The sequence below is a fragment of the Eptesicus fuscus genome, chromosome 24 (genome assembly GCF_027574615.1).
Source record: "Eptesicus fuscus isolate TK198812 chromosome 24, DD_ASM_mEF_20220401, whole genome shotgun sequence".
Classification (NCBI taxonomy): Eukaryota; Metazoa; Chordata; class Mammalia; order Chiroptera; family Vespertilionidae; genus Eptesicus; species Eptesicus fuscus.
In genome coordinates, this window is record NC_072496.1 from 15,164,074 (window position 1) to 15,189,109 (window position 25,036).

The 25,036-nt window shown below is 41.6% G+C and overlaps 2 protein-coding genes across 3 annotated transcripts in view; one reads left to right on the forward strand and one right to left on the reverse strand.

Moving 5' to 3' along the window:
- Positions 1-290: 290 nt before the first annotated feature.
- TFB2M (transcription factor B2, mitochondrial) lies at positions 291-18,165 on the reverse strand. 2 transcript variants are annotated; one of them, XM_008157989.3, is made up of 8 exons: positions 17,694-18,164; positions 16,941-17,029; positions 11,912-12,062; positions 11,100-11,248; positions 9,860-9,949; positions 6,336-6,398; positions 4,036-4,199; positions 291-928 (listed from the first exon to the last, which is right to left on the reverse strand). In XM_008157989.3, exons 1-8 carry the CDS (start codon positions 17,998-18,000, stop codon positions 751-753), a joined length of 1,191 nt encoding a protein of 396 aa, XP_008156211.2. In that variant the 5' UTR covers positions 18,001-18,164; the 3' UTR covers positions 291-750. The 2 variants fall into 2 exon arrangements, with proteins under 2 accessions (XP_008156211.2, XP_054569059.1); XM_054713084.1 differs by lacking the exon at positions 9,860-9,949 and having other exon boundaries at positions 17,694-18,165.
- Positions 18,166-18,293: 128 nt separating this feature from the next.
- CNST (consortin, connexin sorting protein) overlaps positions 18,294-25,036 on the forward strand; it is an 89,275-nt gene continuing 82,532 nt past the window's right edge. The window contains exon 1 of the mRNA XM_054712979.1: positions 18,294-18,495. The gene's annotated coding sequence lies outside the window, so the exon portion shown is untranslated. The remainder of the gene's footprint in view (positions 18,496-25,036) is intronic.

Sequence of the window (25,036 nt, forward strand, 5' to 3'; positions counted from 1 at the left end):
TGTAGTAAAGTTCTAAGTTCAGATAAACTTTCTTGATGGAACAAAAATGCAAGAGACGTTTAATAACATTCTGAATTATTTATTGAATGTACATTGACCATACATGATGGAATTTAAAGTGAGTAAGTTAGGGTCAACTTTGTTTCATTTGAAACAACCAAAAAAAAAAAAAAAAAAACACACAAAATCTTATTTAAAATATTTTAATTTCTAAAAAGTGTAAGCCATTTTAAAATTAATGTAATTGCACAGTATTTGGTAATCCTTTAAACAAAATGAAAAGTAAAACAAACTATTTAAATCAGTTTAATTTACTTTCTCATTTTAAAAATGAACACTTTGCCCCCAGAGGATGCAAAAATCAACAGTGAAAGTGGAATATTTACAGTAATGCAATGTAAGTATTTGACTAACAGGATTTTTAAAAGTAAATTTCATCTGGTAATTCCATACAACTACCAGTATGTTGACAGTAGATAGGAATTTAAAACAAACAAATCTAAGCTGATCAAATCCACAATTAAGTGGAGTTTTCATTTTATTCAGTTGTAAATAAAATAGCAGCCATTGTTTTATCCAATGTACTAATGGTATCAACCTCAGAAGAAATTATCTGCCTTGTTTGTGAAAAGCAAGAATATTACCTTCTGTTGAAACACTGAGCTTTAAAAACTTAAGTTCTTTTTCAATTGCTTTATAATTTCCAAATAAAATAAACGGCTCCAGCTACTGTCTTGGCAGTCCAGTTTCCTATACGATTACATCTTCCATGAAGTCATCATATAGCCACTTACAGGTGTGATCTTTGGAACATTCTATAGTTTCAAAAAGGCATTTAAAGTCTGAAGGATACATGTCTATTATTTTTATTGTTTTATCTTGATTTATTTCCTTCAATATGTCCATTGCATCAATTGGACTCAATGAACTGCAAAAAAAAAAAAAAATTCAAAGTAAATTGTTAAATCTTTTTCATAACAACTGTCAGTTAATATAGATTAGAAGTGGCTTCCAAGCCCAATTTAAAATGTCTATCTTACTATATGTAATTAATCTTATTTAGTTTAAGAGCTTGCATATAATATATAGCTTTAACTATGTTTATTCCTAAAGTTTCATGGCAGATATAGGTGTTAACATGTTCTAATCAATTCCTACACAAAATTCCAGTTTAACATTTAAAAAATCATTTTCTACCTCTTCATCCGTTAACTTTCTTTGCAAAAATATTTTTAACTCCATTTAGCTTTATGTAAAACTCTGCTGTCTGGCAGTTTCAAAGGGAATACCTTTCACATTTTTATTTAACAACTAGTGGCCTGGTGCACGAATTCATGCACACTGAAAGGAAATTAACTAGAAGAAGAAATATATATATTTTTAAATATATTTTATTGATTTTTTACAGAGAGGAAGGGAGAGGGATAGAGAGTTAGAAACATCGATGAGAGAGAAACATCGATCAGCTGCCTCTTGCACACCCCCTACTGGGGATGTGCCCGCAACCAAGGTACATGCCCTTGACTGGAATTGAACCTGGGACCCTTGAGTCCGCAGGCCGACGCTCTATCCACTGAGCCAAACCGGTTTCGGCTAGAAGAAGAAATATTTTAATATCGCTATTTGCCCTTTCTCTATAGAAGTGTCAACCAAATTCATGATCAACAATGACAGATGGAAACACATGTGTGTGATTGGCACCAGCAAGAGCTTTATATGAATTGTGCATACGCAAGTCAACGTAGCCTTTTATAGATATAGAATAAACTTGCTTAATTAGACCTGCTCTCTGATTTAGCTAAACTTTTTCCAGCCCAGTGAAGCACCCCAACTTCTCTTTCAGATAATTGTCAGCAACACAGCAGTAAATATCAACACAAAGCAGATTATTATTGTAGATCACGCAGGGAGAACGAAGGGTAAAATATTTAACTGCAGCAGTGTTTGACTATATTCTGTGCAGTGCAAAAACCTGAAGTCATTTTCAAGGCCCACCATTTCTTACTTCTTTTCAGTCGGGTCAAGTTTCTAAACTTTCTAAATCTATGTTTTCCAGCTAATGAAAAGAAAATAGGATTCCACTGAGTCTCCTATCTACCTACTCCGGGACTTCTGTGAGGATCAAATGAGATGAGGCATGGGAAAATGCTTCACAGACATTTGGTTACAGTGTGAAATGTTTCCACCTGGCTATAAAGCAAGTCGTGTTCCTGGGCTGAGGAAATTGCAAGGAGGCTAGTCGTTGCTAGGGAGAGGAAGCCAGGCATTGGTACGTGACATCATTACCTGGATGGACAATTAGCATATTAGCCTTTTATATGTATATAGATTACTGGTGAATATAAAGCAGAAAACTGCCTTATGTAGTAGCCTATCAAGAAACCATCAATGAATCTCTGACAAGAGGTAAACAACTGCAATAAAATATTTTGGCAGAAAATATTTCCAATACTTTTTCATTTTGAATGGAATCATCACAGATGGAAATATGCTTTCAATTCTCAGAGATCTCAAAGGGAATTTTGAACATTTAGCACCACAGTTTACCATATTTGTTCCTTAATAATAAAAGCATAATATGCTAATTAGACTGGACAGCCAGACGACCTTCCAGACAAAGCCGGGGCTGCGAGGGCCGAGGAAAGCTGCCGCGGCAGCGAAGTCTGAGGCAAGCTGCCGCGGCTGCGAGGGTCGAGCTCCTTGCATGAAATTCGTGCACTGGGCCTCTAGTATATATATTTGGTGAGTGTGGCTAGATGACTGACTTTATTAATTTTTATCTTTATTGTTGAAAGTATTATAGTTGTCCCCCATTGATCCCCCTCTATCCTATCCCTCCATTCCCCCAAACAACCATTACCAGAAGGGGACAAGATAAAAAAATAGTGGATTATTTTTACTGGTCTATTGCCATTTTTAATGTTTATTTTTACATAAATTTTGTTCAACTAACAGCTTATTCAGTTACATATTTAATGATGATCAAATTAATTAAATGTTTTTGTATTTGTGATCAAACTAATTTAAATGATTATTAACATCTGCTCATCCTGACAATACTCTGAAATGAATATGGGCTGCTGGTTACAAGATGTAATGCATAACTCACAAAACTGTACACATCAGCCCTATATAAAATCATACTTATGTGGACACAAATGAGATAACAACTCTTTTTACCAAGCTTTACATAAAAACAAAAATTTTGGTTCAGGGCAGGGAAATCAGGGTGGTACAATGATCCATCCCTACTCTCGTTAGGAAACAGGACCAATAAGAACAGGCAGCCGAAACCGGTTTGGCTCAGTGGGATAGAGCATCGGCCTGCGGACTCAAGGGTCCCAGGTTCGATTCCGGTCAAGGGCATGTACCTTGGTTGCGGGCACATCCCCAGTGGGAGGTGTGCAGGAGGCAGCTGATTGATGTTTCTCTCTCATCGATGTTTCTAACTCTCTATCCTCTCCCTTCCTCTCTGTAAAAAATCAATAAAATATATTTAAAAAAAAAAACAAAAAAACAAGCAATGTAGTCCCAGCTGGTTTGGCTCAGTGGGTAGATTGTCTGACTGTGGACTGAAGGGTCCCAGGTTCGATTCCAGTCAAGCGCACATGCCCAGGTTGTGTGCTCGATCCCCAGTAGGGGGCATACAGAAGGCAGCCGATCAATGATTCTTTCTCATCATTGATGTTTCTGTCTCTATCTCCATCTCCCTTCCTTTCTGAAATCAATAAAAATATATTTAAAGCAAAACAAAACAGGCAATGCCAAGGTCGATGGTGGGTATGCCATCAATCATGCCAACTTTCTCCATCCCAGCCAGTGGCAAGCAACTACTTCTTCATGAAGGTTAATCCAAGAAGGAAATAATTAACTCAGGAGATTTCATGGAAAATATAATTATACTCTTCTCAAAACGTGTGCCAGGCAGGAGGAAGTATTTTGAAGAAACAGATGAGTGAAAACATGGTACCTCACTCTGTTAATCAAGATACAAAAAATATTAAATTGCTACTTGCTTTTATTCTTCTTACTTACGGTAAGTGGTCGATTAGCTTGCCCTGGCGCTTCAAAAAACACTGCTTTGTCATGTGAAAAAATACATCATAGTTAACAGATGTTAAATGTTGTGAAAATAAATTTTTATGAGGAGTCAATTGAATAAGACACAGGTTTTGTTGTATTTGCTGTTCTAATGATTCCTAGAAAGGAGGCAAAATAAATTGTGTTAGTTACAAAATATTGCCAGAGCAAGACATTGTTCACTTACTCATTCAACTGCCAGACCCTAAATGTCCCACTTGAACAATTCTCAGCAGCTTTGCCAAGAATGGAAGGCCCTAAGCGCTCTCTCCCTGGGCCAGTTCTCAAGGTTGTCTGCAGTGAGCCACTGTGAGGGATGAGGAACACGCTCTCTCGGGGACAAAAGCAGGCTTGCTTAATGTTCGCCACAAAACAGGTGGGTTCCCTCAGCTCTATGTTGTTCCTCAGCTGCAATGCAGACCCTCTGCATGCACACCATCTAACCTGCCACCTCACACCCCCGTGGGACTGGGAGCAAATGAAACCCTTTGTCTAATCCAGGAGTCTGAGTCTTTGGCCACCATTCATAAAGAGTAATAGATTATTAACTTGTAAATGGGGTAAAATCAATCCCAAACATGTAGTGAGTCTCTTCTGTATTTGGAGCACAACACCAGAACCTAAGAATAAAAAAATACTACTGACATATAATTTTTAATTGGATACTTTTTTAAAATATGGGGTTAGCAAGCTGTGGTCCACAGCTGTTAGCCTGCCTCTTTTTGTATAATCTGGAGCTAAAATTGGCTTTCACATTTGCAAAGGATGGTGTTTTTTTTTAAAAAAGGCAAAAAACGAAGAACACATGACAGAGATTATATGTGGCTTAAAAGCATAAAATTTTACCAACTGGCCCTTTACAGGAAAAGTTTGCCAGCCTGCTGTAGTATACAATATTACACTGATTAAAATGAAAACGATATATGACTTAATATAAGTTTAAGATGTATTTTCCCCCTAAAATTATAACTCAGAAGGAGCCTTATATTTCTCTAGGAAATCTCATATATTAGGTAGTGATCATTTATTTATTTTATATATCCTATATAATAAAGAGGTAATATGCAAATTGACCATCACTCCAACACACAACATGGTCGCCCCCATGTGGTCAAAGATGGCCGCCCCCATGTGGACACAAGATGGCCAGCAGGGGAGGGCAGTTGTGGGCGATCAGGCCAGCAGGGGAGAGCAGTTAGAGGAGACCAGGCTGGTAGGGGAGGGCAGTTGGGGGGGACCAGGCCTGTAGGGAAGGGCAGTTGGGAGGGACCAGGCCTGCAGGGGAGAGCAGTTGGGGGCGACCAGGCCTGCAAGGGAGGGCAGTTGGGGGCGATCAGACCTGCAGGGGAGGGCAGTTGGGAGGGACCAGGCCAGCAGGGGAGGGCAGTTAGAGGTGACCAGGCCAGCAGGGGAGGGCAGTTAGAGGTGACCAGGCCGGCAGGGGAGGGCAGTTAGGGGCAATTGGGCTGGCAGGGGAGCAGTTAGGCGTCGATCAGGCTGGCAGGGGAGTGGCTACAGGGTGATCAGGCTGGCAGGCAGAAGCGGTTAGGGGGCAATTAGACAGGAAGACAGGCGAGAGGTTGGGAGCCAGCAGGCCTTGATTTTGAGAGGGATGTCCGACTGGGATCGGGTCTAAACTGGCAATTGGACATCCCTTGAGGGGTCCCAGATTGGAGAGGGTGCAGGCTGGGCTGAGGGACATCCCCCCGCTCTCCACCCCTCATGCACGAATTTCGTGCACAGGGCCTCTAGTCTTGATATAAAGTAAATAGAAGATTACTTTATAACATCATCACTTTGGTTCTTTAGAAAGGGAAAAAAACTAATATAATAAAAGGCCCACCTCCTGGGTAAGAAACAGATGTACCTGTTGGTAAATGCAACCATTACAAGCAGCAATATTACAAATTTCTGATTAATAAAGTATAAAATTTTGTTTTTAGTTTACCAAATTAGATGAATAGTAAAATGATTACATTTTCCAAATTTGAGATGTATCTTCATTTCAAAAGAGATAAAAGTGGAAGTCAGATTCTGCGTAAGTCTATTACCATGCGAGCATCCTCTGTATAAATAGCTGAGAAATGCAAATCTCTTCCAAAGTAATTTAAACTTATTAAAAGCAACAAGATATGTGTAAAGAACATTTCTAGATATTCTAAAATTTAAATAAATACAGAATGCCAGGTAATCCTAACGAAAACCAAGGATGTTCCACTTAGAGGGAAGAGGGAAAGGTATTCATTTATTCTTACCTTACACTGTGGCTTTTCCTGCTGCCCACTTTGACTGCTTATGTCAAATGATGACCAAGGTTCCTGGAGGGAAGTTAAACGAAAACATTTCTTTTAGTGCTCTTTGGTCAAAGTGTCTCAAATTATTTGCTGCCTTTAGAAATGTTTTTCCTAAGCAACAGAATAAACCCTAATCACCAAACTAATTGGTTTAAGGAAAAACATGTAACAGTTAATTCACATACCTCTCTCTCTCTCTCTCTCTTTTTTTTTTTTTTTTTTGGATAAAGAAAAGGAGAATCAGTCCTGGCTGATGTGGCTCGGCTGGTCAGAGTGTGGTTCACCACACTGTACATGACAAGGTTGCAGGTTTGATCCCCAGTTGGGGCATGTGCCAGAGGCAACTGATTAATGTTCCTCTCTCATCAATGTTTCTCTTTCTCCCATCCTCCCTCTCTCTAAAATCAATAAGAAAAAAAGCATAATAAAATAAAGATATTTTAAAAAAAGAAAAAGGAAAATCAAAGGTCAATCCCAATATTGGTAACTCTACAACTTATTTAGACAAAAGAAAGTTACCCTTCATATTATTACATAAATAGGTTCTCAAGTTATAATTTTTAATAACCAACATTTCAATATTAGAGTCACAATCAGTTTAGGTGTTATCAGGTCATATTAAGGATATTTTTGTTCTACCTTAGTGGAAAAGCCCATTATTCAAAATCATCTGAATATGTTGGAACATGTTAGGAGATACACAAGATACTTCCGTCAATTGAAAAAAGATCATTACTTTTTTTGTATCTAACTTTTGTACGTACAAATTTGTATGTTAAATAATTTTAAAAGATGACCCAACCAAAAATTTATTATAAAAAGATATATACACACACAGATTAAATTCCAAAATAAGCGTGGTTTAAAACAGGATCTGACAAAGACTTAAAGGCTAAAACTTACAATACTGATTTGAAAGGGTGTTGTCAAAAAAGTGGCAACTGAAGTGGAAGGAAAAGTCAATTGTTGCTCATCTGTAAAATTCTAGCAGTTCCAGGCATGTCACTAAATGGAGGAAGGCAGAGCAGCCGCAGCGTGCACTGGGTCCTGCAGTTCCCCCCACTCAGGCCTATTCACAGCACTGGGTACAGAGGAGACCGCACCCCCATCTACCAAGCCACAGGAGAGGAAACCTGAAAGACCCTGGGAACTGAGTTCCACAACTGGCCCTCCGGTTACCGATATTCAATGGACAAATGTTTGAAGTGCTGGATTCACAAAGACCTCTTTTCCTGGAGGTTACTAAATAGCAAAACTCTACCTAGGGCCTCTGACAGCAGATACTGCAGAACACGAAAAGAAAGCATCCTGAACGCTAACGTCTTCGGGGAGCCTGGATGAAGAAACGAGTGGAAAGCCACAAGGACAGAAGCGGCTGCGAGGAAAAGCCCACAGAAGGAAAGGAGACACTCGGGGTAAGAAAGACTTTAGAGAAACCACGAACTCCATACCAAGATGACAACATACAGTGCAGACAGAAGGCAGGGTCAGTGCAATGGAGGCTAAAGGTGAAAAGATTTCTGGGAATATAGAAAAACGGTGAGAGCATGACCGACACAAAAGACAAGGAACAGAGATGCAACCTAAGAATCCCAGACGCTTTGGAGGGGAAAAACAGAATTGGAACCAAAGCTAAAATCAAACGAAATAATCTTCTAACAACTAAGTATGCACATTAAAGGGCTTCATGTCTTCCTGGACAAAATCAATGAAGGGACTCCACAAAGACACGCTGCAAAAGTTAAAGGTTAAACCACTAAATCCTTGGAAGAACGAGGGCTCATAAAATATGTAAACACGTATCATATAAAATATACTTGTTCTACACCCTATCTACTAACATAAAAAATGTACAAATTATGGTGTGAAAGAAATAGCATTTATTAATTTTTCTAACACGCTAGGCTCCAGGTATTAAGTATGGTAGCCACTAGCCACAGGGCCATTGAACACTTAGAATGAGTCCAGTTTGAATTGAGATGCTATAAAATACACACTGGATTTCAAAGGCCTAATACACACGTACAAACACACACACACAATGTAAATTATGTAATAAAAATTCTAAAATATTGATTTCCACAGGAGAGGAAACCTGAAAGACCCTGGGAACTGAGTTCCACAACTGGCCCTCCGGTTACCGATATTCAATGGACAAATGTTTGAAGTGCTGGGTTCACAAAGACCTCTTTTCCTGGAGGTTACTAAATAGCAAAACGCTACCTAGGGCCTCTGACAGCAGATACTGCAGAACACGAAAAGAAAGCATCCTGAACGCTAACGTCTTCAGGGAGCCTGGATGAAGAAACGAGTGGAAAGCCACAAGGACAGAAGCGGCTGCGAGGAAAAGCCCACAGAAGGAAAGGAGACACTCGGGGTAAGAAAGACTTTAGAGAAACCACGAACTCCATACCAAGATGACAACATACAGTGCAGACAGAAGGCAGGGTCAGTGCAATGGAGGCTAAAGGTGAAAAGATTTCTGGGAATACAGAAAAACGGTGAGAGCATGACCGACACAAAAGACAAATTACAGCCAAATTACACACTAAAATGATATTTTAAATTGAGGTTAAATTGAGGTTAATTCTAGCCAAATTACACACTAAAATGATATTTTGAATTGAGGTTAAATAAAATATTTAAATTATTTACCTGTCTCTTTTTGACTTGTTATAATGTGGCTACTTAAAAATGTAAAATTGCACGTGTGGCTCACATCATACAATTCTGATTTTGCCTAAGGAAATAAACTAAAAAAAAACAAGGGGGCAGGGATGCTCTGTCACGAAGTGTCACAGTAGCCATTAAAAACCTAAAAAGTTCAGTGACAAGGGAAAAAACTTATAATTAAGTATTTGCTATTAAGTGAAAAAAAAATAAGATACAAAATAATATAATCTTCACTATATAAAGAAAACAAATCATAGAAAAAAATAAAAGAGTAAAAATATGCCACAAATGTCAACAATAGTGACCCCTGGATGGTAGAACTGTAGTGATTTTGTTTTATTCTTCTCTTTTGTTCTTTTACATGTCTTACAGTCTTAAAGTGAACATTATTTTTATAATCAAAGAAAAACAAATATTTCTGACAAAAAACAACAGGACAAAGTATATTCCACAGCCCAGCCGGTGTGGCTCAGTGGTTGAGCATCGACCTATGAACTAAAAGGTCACTGGTTCAATTCCCGGTCAGGGCTCGATCCCCATGCAAGAGGCAGCCGATCAAGGATGTTTCTCTGATCAATGTTTCTATCCCTCTCCCTTCCTCTCTTTCTAAAAATCAATGAAAACATACTAAAAAGAGAGAAATATATTCCACAGTTGGAAAAAATAATACAAGTAATCTTGAATTTTTCTCCATTCATTGTTCACTAACATGTAAGCTCTCTGAAAACAATCCAGCTCCCTGTGGAAATGTTTTATTTTATTGGTGTCTTGTTCTTCCCCTGCCTGGTGAGATTTACAAGGGCTCTACTCACCATATGCAGCAGCTTCACATCATAAGCTACTTGCCAGAGCACACTTAACGCGTAGTACAGGTTAGGGTTCAGGGGGTTCGCCATCATCCTCTAGGCGGAGGAAAACAGAAGGTACTTGTCATACAAAACTACAATCCATCAAAACCAAATGCTGTCTTAACAGTAATACCTCGACAGTCTCTAGAAACTAAAGAAAAATAGAACATAAAATCTTAACTGTAACCATTTCAAAGAAGAGAAGGCCTTTTAAATTTTCATATTGAACTATATTATCATGGACACTTTAAGTAGAACACAATGGAGATTGCAAAATCTCATTAAAGTACCCCTAAAACTCAACAACCAAAAAATAGACAATCTGATAATTCCTCCAAATATAAATTATCTGTAACCACAAAAAAAAGATGCTCATCATCATCACTAATCATTTAGGAAAACAGAAATTCAAAACATCAATGAGGTACCACTTTAAATCATTACGATGGATATTATTTAAAAAAACAACCACAGAAAACAACAAGGGTTGAAATGTGGAGAAATTAGAACACTTGTGCATTGCTGATGGTGTATAAAACAGGGCAGCCACTATGAAAAACAGTATGGTGGCTCCTCAAAATATTAAAAATAGAATTAGCATATGATTCAGCAATTTCACTTCTCCATATATACCCAAAATAATTGAAAACAGGCACTCAGAGATATTTGCACACCGATGCTCACTGCAGCATTATTCACAATAACCAAAAAGTGGAAGCAACCCAAGTGTCCATTTATAGATGAATGGATAAACAAAAGATTGTACACACACACAATGCAATATTATTCAGTCTTAAAAAGGAATGAAATTCCAACACATGCTACAACTTGAATGAACCCTAAAGACATTACTAACTGAAATAATTCAGACAATAAGTGAAATATTGTATAATCCCAACTACACGAGGTACCTAGAATAGTCAAATTCATAGAGACAATGTAGAATGATAGCTGGGGCTCACGGGAGGGGAAAATGTGGAGTTGGCATTAAATGGGCACAGAGTTCCAATATGGAATGATGAACAAGTTCTGAGAAGACATAGATGGTGGTAACTTAATGCCACTGAACTGCACACTTAAAATTAGTTAAAATGGTAAAATTTATGTCATGAGCCCCAAATAAAATCACACAGAGTAAGACTAGAGAAAAATTACAGAACTCTTTTACGATAAAATATTAGTCAAGTACTTGTTAGAAACTTACCTGGGATTCCAGTTCATTAAAAAACAAATTTAGTTGCACTCGTCCATATCTATATATAGAAGTACAGGAATATATGTCATGTAAAACTTTCCAAATCATCTTTTTCTCATTTTTAGTTGGGAAGATTCCAACAACTTTCAAAGGGATACCTGTTAAGTATACAAGCAAAAATACTTGAATAAATTCTTAACACTTTTTTTCCGTGACTATGGTTTGTTGAGTCAAACTAAGCTAACAAACTATATAAATTTTATTTCAATTAAAACTAAGCCTCAACATGTTTTCATGATATGGAACTTGGCCTTGGCACAACTGCTCAGATTACTTGTGTCTAGGTGATGGGAAAGCAACAGTCAACTTAAGAATCCTAACCGGTTTGGCTCAGTGTTAGAGCGTCAGCCTGCGAACCCAAAGATCCCGGGTTCGATTCCGGTCAAGGTGTATAAAATAGGGCAGCCACTATATATCAAGGGCACATACCTCAGTTGTAGGCTGCTCCCAGGCCCGGGCCCTGGTCAGGGAGCATGGAGGAGGCAACCAATCGATATGTTTCTCTCACATTGATATTTCTGTCTTTCCCTCTCTCTTCCACTCTCTCTCTAAAAAATAATAATAATAATAAATAAATAAAAATAATAATAAATTAATGGAAAAATGTCCTCAGATGAGAATTTTTAAAAAATCAGCTTAACAGCATGTGAGCATAAATTGTACAAGACATATTGCACACAAATCTCATCAACAAAGCAGGTGCACTGCTAGAGATAGCTGCCAATTATAAGGTATTTGTTTTAGTAAATTACAACAATTACCTTTCGACCAAGGAAGTGTTTCTATTCCAAATTTTTGAAAAAGCAACTTTGAATTCACAACAGGTTTTATTACTCCAAAACTCCTAGGGTCCAGTTTGAAGAAGTCACTGTGGAGCACATGTAGTTTCCCACCAAGCTTTTTTCCTAGGGACTAAAGAGAAAGAGAGATAAAATGTTAATATTTCAGTCAGTGTTATGCAATATTATCCTATACTAGAGGCCCGGTGCATGACATTCATACACAGGGGCGGGTGTGTGTGTGTGTGTGTGTGTGTGGGAGCAACTGTCCCTCAGCCCGGCCTGCACCCTCTCCAATCCGTTACCCCTCAAGGGATGTCCGAAACCGACAGTCAGACATCCCTCTCACAATCCAGGACCACTGGCTCCTAACCACTCACCTACTCACCAGCCTGCCTGCCTAGTGCCCCCAACTGCCCTTCCCTGCCAACCTGGTCACCCCCAACAGCCCTCCCCTGCCGGCCTGGTCACCCCCAACGGCCCTCCCCTGCAGGCCAGTTCACCCCCAACTGCCCTTCCCTGCTGGCCTGGTCACCCCTAACCCCCTGCTAGCTTGATCTCGCCCCTAACTGCCTCTGCATTGGCCCCCATCACCATGGCTTTGTCCAGAATTTGGACATCTGGAAGATGGCCAGTCGACCCAGTCTAATTAGCATATTACCCTTTTATTAGTATAGATAATAAAAGGCTAATATGCAAATCAACCCAACGATGGAACTACCAGTCACTATGACATGCACTGACCACCAGGGGGCAAATGCTCAATGCAGGAGCTGCCTGCCCCCTGGTGGTCAGTGCGCTCCCACAGGGGGAGCACTGCTCAGCCAGAAGCCCTGAGCCGGGCTCATGGCTGGTGAGTGCGATGGCAGTGGCAGGAGCCTCTCCCGCCTCTACGGCCATGCTAAAGATGTCCACAGTCAGACATCCCCCCAAGGGCTCCCGGCCAGGCTGAGGGACCCCCGAGTGCATGAATTTCATGCACCAGGCCTCTAGTTATTTATAATAATGCAAAGACCTACTTCAAAAAGCAGTTCTTTTCTTTTATTTAATCCCCACTCTAGGATATTTTTCCATTGATTTTTAGAGAGTGGAAGGAAAGGGGAGAGACAGAGAGAAAGAGAAACATTGATGTGAGACACATTGATTGGTTGCCTTCTGCACACACCCCAACTAGGGCCAGGATTTTGAGCCCGCAACAGAGGTACGTGCCCTTGGTGTAATCGAACCCAGGACCCTTTAATACGAGGCTCACGCTCTATCCACAGAGCCAAACCAGCCAGGGCTCAAAAAATCATTCTTATAAGAAATATTACCACCTCAATAAAGATGTAACGAAAACAGTACTACTGTACCCTAACATTTAACAGAGTTAATACAAGTGAATTAATGCCTGAAAAATAATGAAAGTACAAATTAAAAAAACACCTTCCACAAATTCTTACTTGTTCTTACTTTAATAGCCTCGTTATTTTTTCGAAAAGCCCCTTCACACTAATCGCTAATTCCTTAGAAGTGGCAGCCTGGGCACAAGGGCAAAGACTCTGAGACCACAGCTGGGCTCATGGAGCTGTAATCCACCTGCAAGTCATGCAAAGATGTTCACAGTCGAGAAAAACAACAAAAATATTAAAATGAAAGGCAGATTATTCAAGAGAGTATTACTCCTTTTTTTCTTGAAGAGTTTAATTAGTCCCTCACCAAATGAACTTAGCTCATTGTGGAGGTCACTGTCCATTTCCCATTTAATTCTTCGTTTACTTTTTCTAGACAGAGGCAACTCTAGAAGGAAAGCTCCTGCCCACAGGGAGACAGCCAACACACTTCCATCTTTTGACTGCCCTGATCTGCTCACCTTGCAGCAGCCCAGATAACTTAGTAGTGAGAGCAAGGATTAGCTACAGACTCCATAAACTTAATCTGAAGTTACAAGAAATCAATTAGAAGAGGGCGATGTGCTTTGATGTGCATTTAGGTTCTCAGGCACAGAAACGACTATTGGTATTTGTCACGATTTCAATAAATTTGCAACTTAAAGTGATGAATTCAAAACCTAATTTTTCTTAAGCATTTGAGTTCAACCTATAAATATTATTTCATTTCTAAATCTATTACATTCCAATGATTATTTTCAGGGGGTCCCTGGAAAAAGACTAGTGGAAGGAATAAACTGGGGGTGGAAATCTTATGTTTGTTCATGTTAATTTTGAGATGCCTATTAGGTGATCCAAGTGGAGATGTGAGGTAGGAAGTTGCAGACCTAAATGGGGAGGTCAGTGATGTGGTCCAGACTGAAGATGTAAATTTGTATTTGGCCTGGTGAAGGTAATTAAAGCCAGGACTGCCAATGAGATCTCCAGGGTCAAGTACACAGGACAAGAAGCTGAGACTAAGCCAAAAGGGAAGGAAGAAAACCAGGAGTGTGTGGAGTTATGAAAAAGAGCATTTATATAACGCATACCTTAAAAACTAATTAAACTCTGACAAATTATACTAAATATAACAATAAAATAATCTCACAAATTACACAAGTCATATCTTAATGTAATTAAGGAAAGCTAATAAATTTTGGTTTGATGGTAATGTAAAAAGAATATATACTTTACGACTTTATACATTTTTGGTTTAGCACCTGTCATTTACCATTCAATAATTGAGACACAATAATAGCCAAAACTCCAGAATAATTCAAGTTGTATAATAGTGAAATCACATCTTAGAACTCTACTTGATTGCATTTAGAATTCCAAAACAGGAAGTAAAAAGGACAGGAAAGACCAATAACCTTTGAGTTTCTACTGCTCATTCCATTAGGCACTTTAGTTTATCTTATTTAAACTGCATCAAGACCCTTTCCAGGTGGGAATTCATGTCTCTATTGTATATGGAAAAACTAATGTCAAACAGTTTAAATTCCTTCCTTGCCCAAAGGTCTTAAAGTTTGAAAAGGCTGTGCTCTACCCCTGCTGAAATGAGACAGTTTACCACGAAAGCTGCCGTCTCTTCAGCCGCAGTTTCCACAATTCAAACAGGATATAGCAGTGTTCCCACCCTTTTTTGGCCATGCCCCACCTAAGCATCTCTAAAATCCCGATGCCCCACCTGTGACATATAATTCTTAAGATTCAAAAGGTGAACTATTCCCGTGAAGGAAGCCTCAAAGGCCATTAACTTGGTCTAAACCAGCTTCCAAAGAACATGGCATCCGTGAAAGAGAAAAATAAAAGAACGAAAGGACAGTTGAAGTGCTGAGGAAGAAATCACTAAGAAATTGTTAAAAAAAGTAATAATAATGTGAAGTGATATGAAAATATAGCAAGTAAAGTTTCAAAACATAATGGAGAACTGAAATGCATAAATGTCGCAATATATATTTATATGCTGTAGATGAGGCCCCTAGAACCATAAGAAATGCAAAAACTCAGTTAATAGCTCATTCTCGAATTGCCCCCCTGTGGGGTGTGTGCCCCACATTGGGAACCACTGTGATATATCATGATTTATTAGTATAGCACACAACCTGTATCATGTGTATCTCTAGACATCCAGGTAGGAAAACAAACTGTTCCTATTTGAAACATTGTTAATGTGGAGCCCCAAGAATTTTATCAGGGAAATGGGAAGGGGAGGAGCTTGAAGTCAGATAAAACTCGTCAAGCATCTTCCTTCCTTCCCTTTCTCTCTCTCCCTCCCTCCTTTCTTCCTTCCACATTGACTGGTTACCTCCTGCATGTGCCCTAGACTGGGAAGCGAACCCTCAACCCTTTGGTGTGGGGGCCGGCACTCTAACCACTGAGCACACTGGCCAGGGCAAGCATCATCCTTTAAAATCCTTTCAGGTTTTAGGAACACACTGGAGAGCCTTTGGGAGGCTAGAGGTATTGTCTGCAAAGAGCACCACTTTAACATCTGTGCAAAGGTTCTATTTAAATACATGAATTCGAACAAAACTTTATTTGAATGGCTTTTCACTTCATAACGATGGTTAATTAGTTAGGGGCTGAGTTCAAGTTAGTGCTGAGAGAAGGGACTGGCGATTTTTTTTAAAAAGTAAAAACCTTTACTGGAGCAAAAACTGGTAAGCCTTTTATAAACGATCAAGATAAAGCTATCCTATTTTTAATTTTCAAACTGAAATTATACATAGCTATGTGTACTAAATCATATTTCATGATCTTGAATCTTTGAACAATTCATATTTTCTCTTCGTGTTTCTGAAATTCCAGCAGATTTTTAACCAATTAAATAGCCGGGCTAAAACCCTCAATTATTTTCAAAGCAATCTGTTGTAGAGTAACAAACATCTAATGCACACAGTTTTATTCATAAATAAAGCAGCTGCATTTGATAGCCATTTCACAATCTTTTGTTTTCATTCTACCACTTTTAGGTTTCATGAAGTTGGTATAGACAAGTGTAAGTTTCCTAAACTGAATGTAGTGATTTGTAAAGGAGGGGGAGAAAGGGGAAAAAAAAACAAACAGGCTGACAATGATGCAAGAAATTTCCATGTTACTGTTATGTAATCCTGTCTACTACATAACAGAGAGAATTCACTGGAAAATCCATTTGAGTAATTAATGCCTTCAGTCCATGCAACTGTATCTGACCATACCAAGTCTGTCCAGCCCCTGAACCTCTTAATCCAGAGTTAATACAGCCCCATTCACTGGATCTTAGAGCTCCAATTAGATTCTAAGCTCACAGAAAGCAGGGCACGTCGTAGTCAGAGATAAGGAAACAAGCCTAGAAATACCAGTTACACGCTTTGTTCAAAGTCACCAAACTAGTTTATAGCAGAGCGAGAAGCAGAACACAAATCTCAGAGCCCCAAGCTTTTAGCTCATCAACAATCACACTTACTAGGTTCCAGTCACTGGGGATGACAGCATATGTAAGGCCTGGCCCCTAAAAGTCAGTCTACAACAATCAATCGTGTGTCTAACTTTACTTCCCTAAACTACGGCAAGGGCGGTGGCTTGAACCATGTTATTTTTAGAAACTAAAAATCTACCTCCAAATGTGGAATAAAAGCTTTGTCACTTTCAAGGGCAATCACTCTGGCACCTCTTTGAAGTAATGCTCTAGTCAGGATCCCAGGACCTAGAATATGAACAGAACGAAAAGATTATTTACCAAAACCAGTTTCTCCTAATATCAAAGAAAGCGGTCGTTTTTACACGTATTACCTAATTTTTAATTCTTACGTCACTCCCAAAGTAGACGTTACACTCCTTACTTACATATAAGGGGGCTGGGGGTTAGAGGCAGTCACCGGGCTCCAAGCTCACCATCGGCAAGTGGTGCTACTTGGCTTTGAACCCATTCTGTCCAAGATTGCAACACCTGCGCTCTAATCACAATGTTTCACTCAAGAAGAAAGGGGGGAGGGGGGAGGCGCCGCCAAACAAAAAGGTTGCCTCCAGCCTACCATTTAATCGTGAACTATCCTAAATGGAATTGATTCCTCATGATAGGAAATGGAGCCTTAAAAAGTTTCTTTTTAATTAGTCTCTAAGTCTAGTGTTCTTAGTTAGCATCCTGCTAATGGTCTCTAGATTCACGGAAGGGTAAAATAAAAGCTTTTGGGGGGGGGAGGGGATTGCAACGATCTTGGGGAGACGAGCATGTTCTAGCCAACCATTCTGGAACGTGCAAACCGCTACAGAAGCATTCCGCAGCACGGTGAATCCTGACCCCGTGGCAGGGGCCGTGTAAGTCCGCAGAAGCGAGGGACATCCGAGAAGACAGTCCGCGACGGACTCACCGGGATTGATTTCCAGGATTAGGTCGCAGCCGTCGTTTTTCAGCAGGAACGGCACCATGGTCTCGGCCAGGCTCGGACTGAGTATGTAACGCTTGGACTCTAAGCGGCTCCTGGACACCCCGGGGGGCAGATCTTTGAAACCCTCACTGGGCGCCAGCTTCGGCCGAAAATCGGACAAACCACGGCGGTTCCTCGCCGGGACGCCCTTCCATCTCCCCGCTCCGGACCTCCCGAGGCCAAGGCGAGCAGCACCGGAAAAGGCTGACAGCGCCAGCCGCGGAGAGAGCCCCGCCGTGGGGGCCCACATCCTTAAACTCTAGGGTCTGCCCCAATGTCACCCGGAGTCATTACAACAGCGGCCACCTCCTCTCCGGGAGCCCCACGTGCAGGCTCGCCCCGCCACCTGACTAGGCCGGGCTGCAGCCACCACGGCAAACCACGCAGGCGCACCACCTCTCCTCGCTCTTCCCTCACTTCCGCTTCCGGCCAGGTGCTGACGCCGGAGGACTGTGAGTGGACTGACGAGGAGGCGGACCTTCCAGGCTGCGCACTCTATGGTCGTCCGCCCTCCGCGCGTCCTCTCTAGCCGCTCGCGCTCTATGCTCCGCGGTCGCGGGCGGCCCCGCCGGGAGGGGTGAGCGGAGGGAGGCGGGGCGGGAAGGCAGAGGTGTCTCCTCCACCCGAGCGGCGGGAGACCCGAGCAAGCCCGGTGACAGCTCGTCGGCCGCCATGTCAGCGAGAGGGGCTGGAAACAGCCCCGGCGCCCAGCGGTAGACCCCCCCGTTTCGCCTCTAATTCCCAGGTGAGGAGAGGGCGAGCGGGATGCAGGGAACCCGCGGCTCTCGGGGTGCAGAGCCTCCTGGAACCCCTGGCTCCTCCCGGCGCCGTGCTCCTCGGGCTGCGCCGCCCTTGCCCTCCGGGTGAGGTGTAGCCCCGTTCCGTTCCCCTCCTCCGCCCCCTCCCTGCTCCCCTGTTTTCCTCGCGCCGGTGCGGTCTGCCCCTGCGCATCGCGCCCATTTCGCCCTCCCGAGGGGACCGGCGGCCGACGTGGTTCCTCCCGGGTCCGCCGGAGCCTGCGCTGCGGGCGCCTGTTCCTCCCCATCTGCTGCCGCGGCCCCTGCCCGCCACCCGGGCACGGCTTCCCCTGCACACCTGCCCCCCGCCCCCCAGCCCTTGGGTTGTCAAGAGCCACCTGGTGTCTCCCCTCCCGTCCTCCCGCGGCATTACCTTTCTTTTTAAATTGGCGTGTTGAACAGATTGAAAGTTCAGATTGGGGGGGGAAAAATAATAATAAGGCTTAAAGGCTTAACATTCCTTTCTAAGCTTAAAAAGATGAAGACTTTCGGATGCTTATTGTGCTCCCCGTGTCAAGTTAGTCCCGTGGCGGAATGCGATTTAAAAGACCAGCTCCACACACTCTAAAAATAGGATGCTAATGGAAATGCTGGCCGGCGCTGTACCCACGGGCTAATGTTAGAGGACGCGGGGCTTTGCTTTGCGAGTGACTTCCGTGGTGAAGGATTGGCCTCGGGGCTTTGCCCACTCCCCTCTCCACCCGGGAAGGAAACTGCAGCCACGCCAGCTACTCCCTGTTTTAAAATATGTGCAATCCTTTCTGCTTACTGCATGGGGAGTGTGATGGAGCTTGGCATTTAAATGCACAAGGAAAAGGTATCTAAGGAATGTATCATCTCATAAATAGAAGCCTGGAGATTATATTCAGCTGATGAGCACCCAATGGATAAATAGTTGACAGTCAACTATGACCTTTTTGGACTATGAATTTGTTAGGGCGCCATGGGAACTGCCATCTAATCAACTGGTGTGGAAGCCCTGGGGACTCATCCATCTTAATTCCCTGAATTTTTTATTTTTTGTACTGTATTCCCAGTGACAATTTTCTAGAAGTAACTTGGGCATCCTCTGAGTACCGGAATACCATCCTTTACTGAGCTGTATTCCTTTCTCCCCTTAAAACATATTTTCATAGATTCAGAAACACATTCCTATCTATTCCCCCCCCCCCCCCGCCCTCCGTCCCGCTGAGCCCTAGAGGCCTAAATATTTTTAAATCAAAGCAGAGTGATGTTTTATAGTAGAGGAAGAAATAGTTCACGCATGGGAATGTGTTGTTGAATTTCTCACTTCACAAATACTTTGAGCAGGGCTGGCGTGGCTCAGTGGTAAGTATCAGTGGTATCAAATACCTATGAACCAGGAGGTCACGGTTCGATTCCTGGTCAGGGCATCAGCCCCGGTTTCAGGCTCAATCCCCAGTGTGGGGTGTGCAGGAGGCAGCCGATCCATGATTCTCTCTCATCATGGATGTTTCTATCTCTCTCTCCCTCTCCCTTCCTCTCTGAAATCAACAAACATATATTTTTAAAACATACTTTTAAAAAACTGTGGGTTAGAAATACTTATTTTAAAATGTGCTTTTTTAATGTCATAATGTATAGACTGAAGGTAGCCTACTCGGCTGTAGGGAAACTATTGTAGTTATTTTCTTTAGGTTTTGAAAAAGAGAATTAGGTTATGATAATTTTTTCCATTTTTATAGTGTTCATGGCTTGTTTGTGGTTGAAGGTCTTTGAATAATAAAGACATAGAATCATGTATGTTTTGTTTCTGAGTCCCCAGGTGCTGCAGATATCTTTTTCACTTTCAAGACAACCTGATAATCAGCTTTTAAACCTACTTTATTAGGAAAACTTGGTTTGTGTATTTACATCTTGCTTCCTTAAGAGGTGTGGTTTTTACATCCTGTGCTATTTTTGCCTTTTTGAGGTAATCTTTCTCTAAAAAGGTATCAGTGCAAAGTGATTCTGCTGATTATTCTTATAGTCTTCTTAAGTTATTTTTTTATTGCTATCTCAATGTAATGGTAGACAAGGGGAAATACTGCTTCTTCTTTTGGTTTTTAAATGGCATTTGTAATTGGGAAATGCCAAATGGTCTGGAATAAACTGTTTGCTGTTATAATCCAGGCTCTAGGTCTGCAGTAGTTCTGTCCTTTGGAAAGCCACATCAGCAGTTTCAAGTTTCCTAGTCAAAATAGCGAAGTAAAAAAGAAACAAGTGAAATTAATTCTTACGAGCATTTTATTTCATCCTATACGTATGTTATTTCCATGTCAAATTTTAAAAGTTACTAAGGAGATCATTTTACGTTCTTTCACACTAAATCTACAAGGCCCGCTGTGTATTTGAACTCACAGTCTGTCTGAATTCCGAAAGTGCTGCCATAATCAAACAGAAGCGTCTGTGCAGGAGAGAAGGTTCCGAGAAGTCTCTTCCTCTTTGGTGTTGACAAAGAGGAGGATAAACAGGTGCCAGGTGCCTGCTCGGTGAGGGCCAGGAGATGATGGGGCCCTCAGTCATTTCCTGGGGTGACCTTGTCACATTTATGTACACCTGCCTGTCAACAATGTGGCCGGGCGCTCCCTCTCCTAGTCTGGCTACTGTATCTATCGGCGTTAAGCAGGAGACGTTAAGGACCTCCAGGAAGATGGGACTCGTTTTGAGCAGGTGGAGTACCTGCTACTGGGGACATATTCTGCATCTGTTGGCAGGGATGGCTCAGAGTTTTGTGAATGCGCTTCTCCAAGTGATGGTGTTTCTTACCAAGGACAAGATAGAATATTTTTAGCAAAATGTAGAAAGGAAGAGCCCTAACCGGTTTGGCTCAGTGGATAGAGCGTCGGCCTGCGGACTGAAGGGTCCCAGGTTCGATTCCGGTCAAGGGCATGTACCTTGGTTGCGAGCACATCCCCAGTAGGGGGTGTGCAGGAGGCAGCTGATCGATGTTTCTCTCTCATCAATGTTTCTAGCTCTCTATCCCTCTCCTTTCCTCTCTGTAAAAAAATCAATAAAAATATATTTTTTTTAAAAAAAGAAAGGAAGAGGATAGGTTTTTGGCTGGAAAACTCTGGGAACCTGAGTAGTAGCAAAAGAGTAACACGTGGTTTAGGTAAGTTTACAAGGAAATCCGGCGGCTTTTATAGAAACCTACTGACACATTGGCAAGGTATGTATGTGCTTTACGTTGTTTTTGCAACCGAGGTGCTGATGTGCATGGAGCCTTCTCTTTTTTCAAAGCTGTCGTAACGGAAAGATAACACTGTCGGGAAGGTAACCCAGCACCTCGCTGACCTCGATGGGGATCCGCAGGGACCAGTCATGGGTCTTATCTCGATCTCTGTACTCTAATAAACTCTCCGAAATCTTACTTTAGCGACTGTCTTACATCTGCATTTAATGTCAAAACTTATCTGAAGGCCTAATTAAATTCAGTGTAATTTAATACAAAAAAAACGTGCCCCCTCCCCAACCTTTATAAAGAAATTAGGTATAAAGAAGTTTCGTGTTACCTGGTCCGCAAACAAGACTCCCTCGGTAGAATCTCGTCGTGAGAGAGTTGGCAGTGTGTGGAGTATTCAAGGATCGAAGGCAGAAGGGACGGGGTAGTTACTGACTGTTGCTCATGAGAAGTACAGGTGTGTTATGTAGGAGAATAAATACAGTGTTGTCTTTGAATCCAAATGGCTACCCATTGATTCCATTGTAGTTGGATAAGAGAATACATTGTTTTAATCCTACAAAGTAGTCTTGGCAATTTTTTAGTTATTTGAGGAAGAATAATTGATAGTCTGTCAATTTCCAATTTTGAGTTGTTTTTTAAAGCTCTAATATGATTTAAGTGTCCTCTACAAGGATGATGTTTTTATTGTGTAATTGTACACTGACTATGTCTGTGTCTTGATACTGTTCTGGAGCATTCTCTCCCGTTTGGGGCCTTTAGGATTCACATGAACACAGGCTTTCCTTTATTTAGGAATCATTCCCTGAGGGGAAATTATATTTCCTTTAACCAGAGACTACTTTTGGGTTTTATGCATTTGAAATAATTCACTTATAATATTCTTTTAAGAACTACATCATTACTCAACTATACCTCCATAAATAATAAAAATCATGTCTGAACCATCTTGAACAAAAGAAATACATCATTTAAAAATTCTGAATCTTTTAATAGCTTGAGAGTGCTTAAATTTTGACATACTTTTGAGATTCTTCTCTTGAACATGTTTGGATATGGAAACTTTTTGCCATTATACCACTCCTCCCTGCCATCCCTGAGGACTTCCTGTTTTTCAGCCTCATTAGCCATATAGGAAGGACAGTGTGTGTGTGTGTGTGTGTGTGTGTGTGTGTGTGTGTGTGTGTAAAAATACTGACAGATCATGATTACTTTCTTTTTAAAAAAAAAATAAATCTTTGTTGTTCAGATTATTACAATTGTTCCTCTTTTTCCCCCCCCATAACTCCCCTCCATCCGGTTCCCACCCCACCCTCTGCCCTTACCCCCCCTCACTGTCCTCATCCATAGGTGTACAATTTTTGTCCAGTCTCTTCCCGCACACTCCACACCCCTTTCCCCCTGAGTATTGTCAGTCCACTCCCTTTCTATGCCCCTGATTCTATTATATTCACCAGTTTATTCTGTTCATCAGAGTTTTTATTCCACTAGATTTTTAGATTCACTTGTTGATAGATATGTATTCGTTGTTCATAATTTTTATCTTTACCTTTTTCTTCTTCCTCTTCTTAAAGAATACCTTTCAGCATTTCATATAATACTGGTTTAGCTTTTTCTTGTCTGTGAAGCTCTTTATCTGACCTTCAATTCTGAATGATAGCTTTGCTGGGTAGAGTAATCTTGGTTGTAGGTTCTTGCTATTCATCACTTTGAATAGTTCTTGCCACTCCCGTCTGGCCTGCATAGTTTCTGTTGAGAAATCAGCTGACAGTCGTATGGGTGCTCTCTTGTAGGTAACTGTTTTTCACTTGCTGCTTGTAATATTCTCTCTTTGTCTTTTGCTCTTGGAATTTTAATTATGATGTGTCTTGGTGTGGTCCTCTTTGGATTCCTTTTGTTCGGGGGTTCTCTGCGCTTCCTGGACTTGTAAGTCTATTTCTTTCACCAGGTGGGGGAAGTTTTCTGTCATTATTTCTTCAATGGTTTTCAGTATCTTGCTCTCTCTCTTCTTCTGGCACCCCCATAATTCTGATGTTGGTACACTTGAAGTTGTCCCAGAGGCTCCTTACACTGTCTTCAACTTTTTGGATTCTTTTTGCTTTTTGCTTTTCTGGTTGAGTGTTTTTTTGCCTCTTTGTATTTCAAATCTTGGACTTGATTCTTGCTATCCTCTAGTCTGCTGTTGGATCTCTGTATATTATTTTTTATTTCAGTCAGTGTATGCTTAATTTCTAGTTGGTCCTTTTTCATATCCTCAAGGGTCTCCCTAAATTTATCGGCCTTTTCTAGAAAATTCTTGAAAAACCTTATAACCTTGGTTTGGAACTCTATATCCAGTTGTTTGCTTTCCTCCAGTTCTTTCATTTGTGACCTGTTTCTTTGTCTCTGCATTTTGGCTGCTTCCCTGAGTTGACAGAGTGGCTTTGTGTGCTAGGTGTCCTATAGGGCCCAGTGGCTCAGCCTCCCCAGTTACCTGAGGTGTGGACACTCTTGGTGCACCCCTTTGTGGGCTGTGTGCACAGTCTTGTTGTAGTTAAGCCTTGATTGTTGTTGGTATCACTGAGGGGAATTGACCTCCAGGCTAATTGGCTGTGAGGATCAGCTGTGTCTACTATGGGAGAACTTCTGTGCTGGAGACACCCTTATGAGACAAGACTTGCTTCAGTGGGGCTTTGGTGCTCACTGAGTCTGCCTGCTGAGTGTGTCCCTTATGGATCTGAGGAGTCGTAATCTGGATGGTCCCACTCTGATCCCTGGGTGCACTGGCTCTTAGATCTCCAAGGAGGTGTTAATTTAGCCTCTGCCTGAGGCCACCCAGCAGGAGCTATGGAGAGATCTGCAGATTCCTCTTCTTTGTTTGGGTTTTGGAGGTTCCCAGATAGGGCCTAGCTGTGAAGCAATGCAAGCTGCTGTGGGACCTTGGGCCTTCTTTTGGATGTTCTGGGTCTCACTGACTCAGCTGTAGGTAAGTTTAAAATTCAAAGGACCAGGCCATTCATATGCAAAAGCCTCTGCAACTCAACTTGGATGGGGCGGAGTCTCAGGACAGAGCAAACAGCTATGGCTTCGTGGGGTGGGGTCACAGGGTGGTGCAAACAGCGATGGCTTCCCGTCAGCCCTGCCTTAAGAGGCCCCTGGTTGTCAGTGTCCTGCGGTAATTGGTGCAAGCACCTCTGAGAGAAAGCCGCCCTCAAGTTTCGCCCGCTGCAGACAGTCCAGTTTCTCCCCGTATGAGTCTGGGTCCCCAGAGTCTCGCCCAGAACTGGAGTTCAGAGAAGTCGGGAGCTTTTGTCTCCCTCCTGATT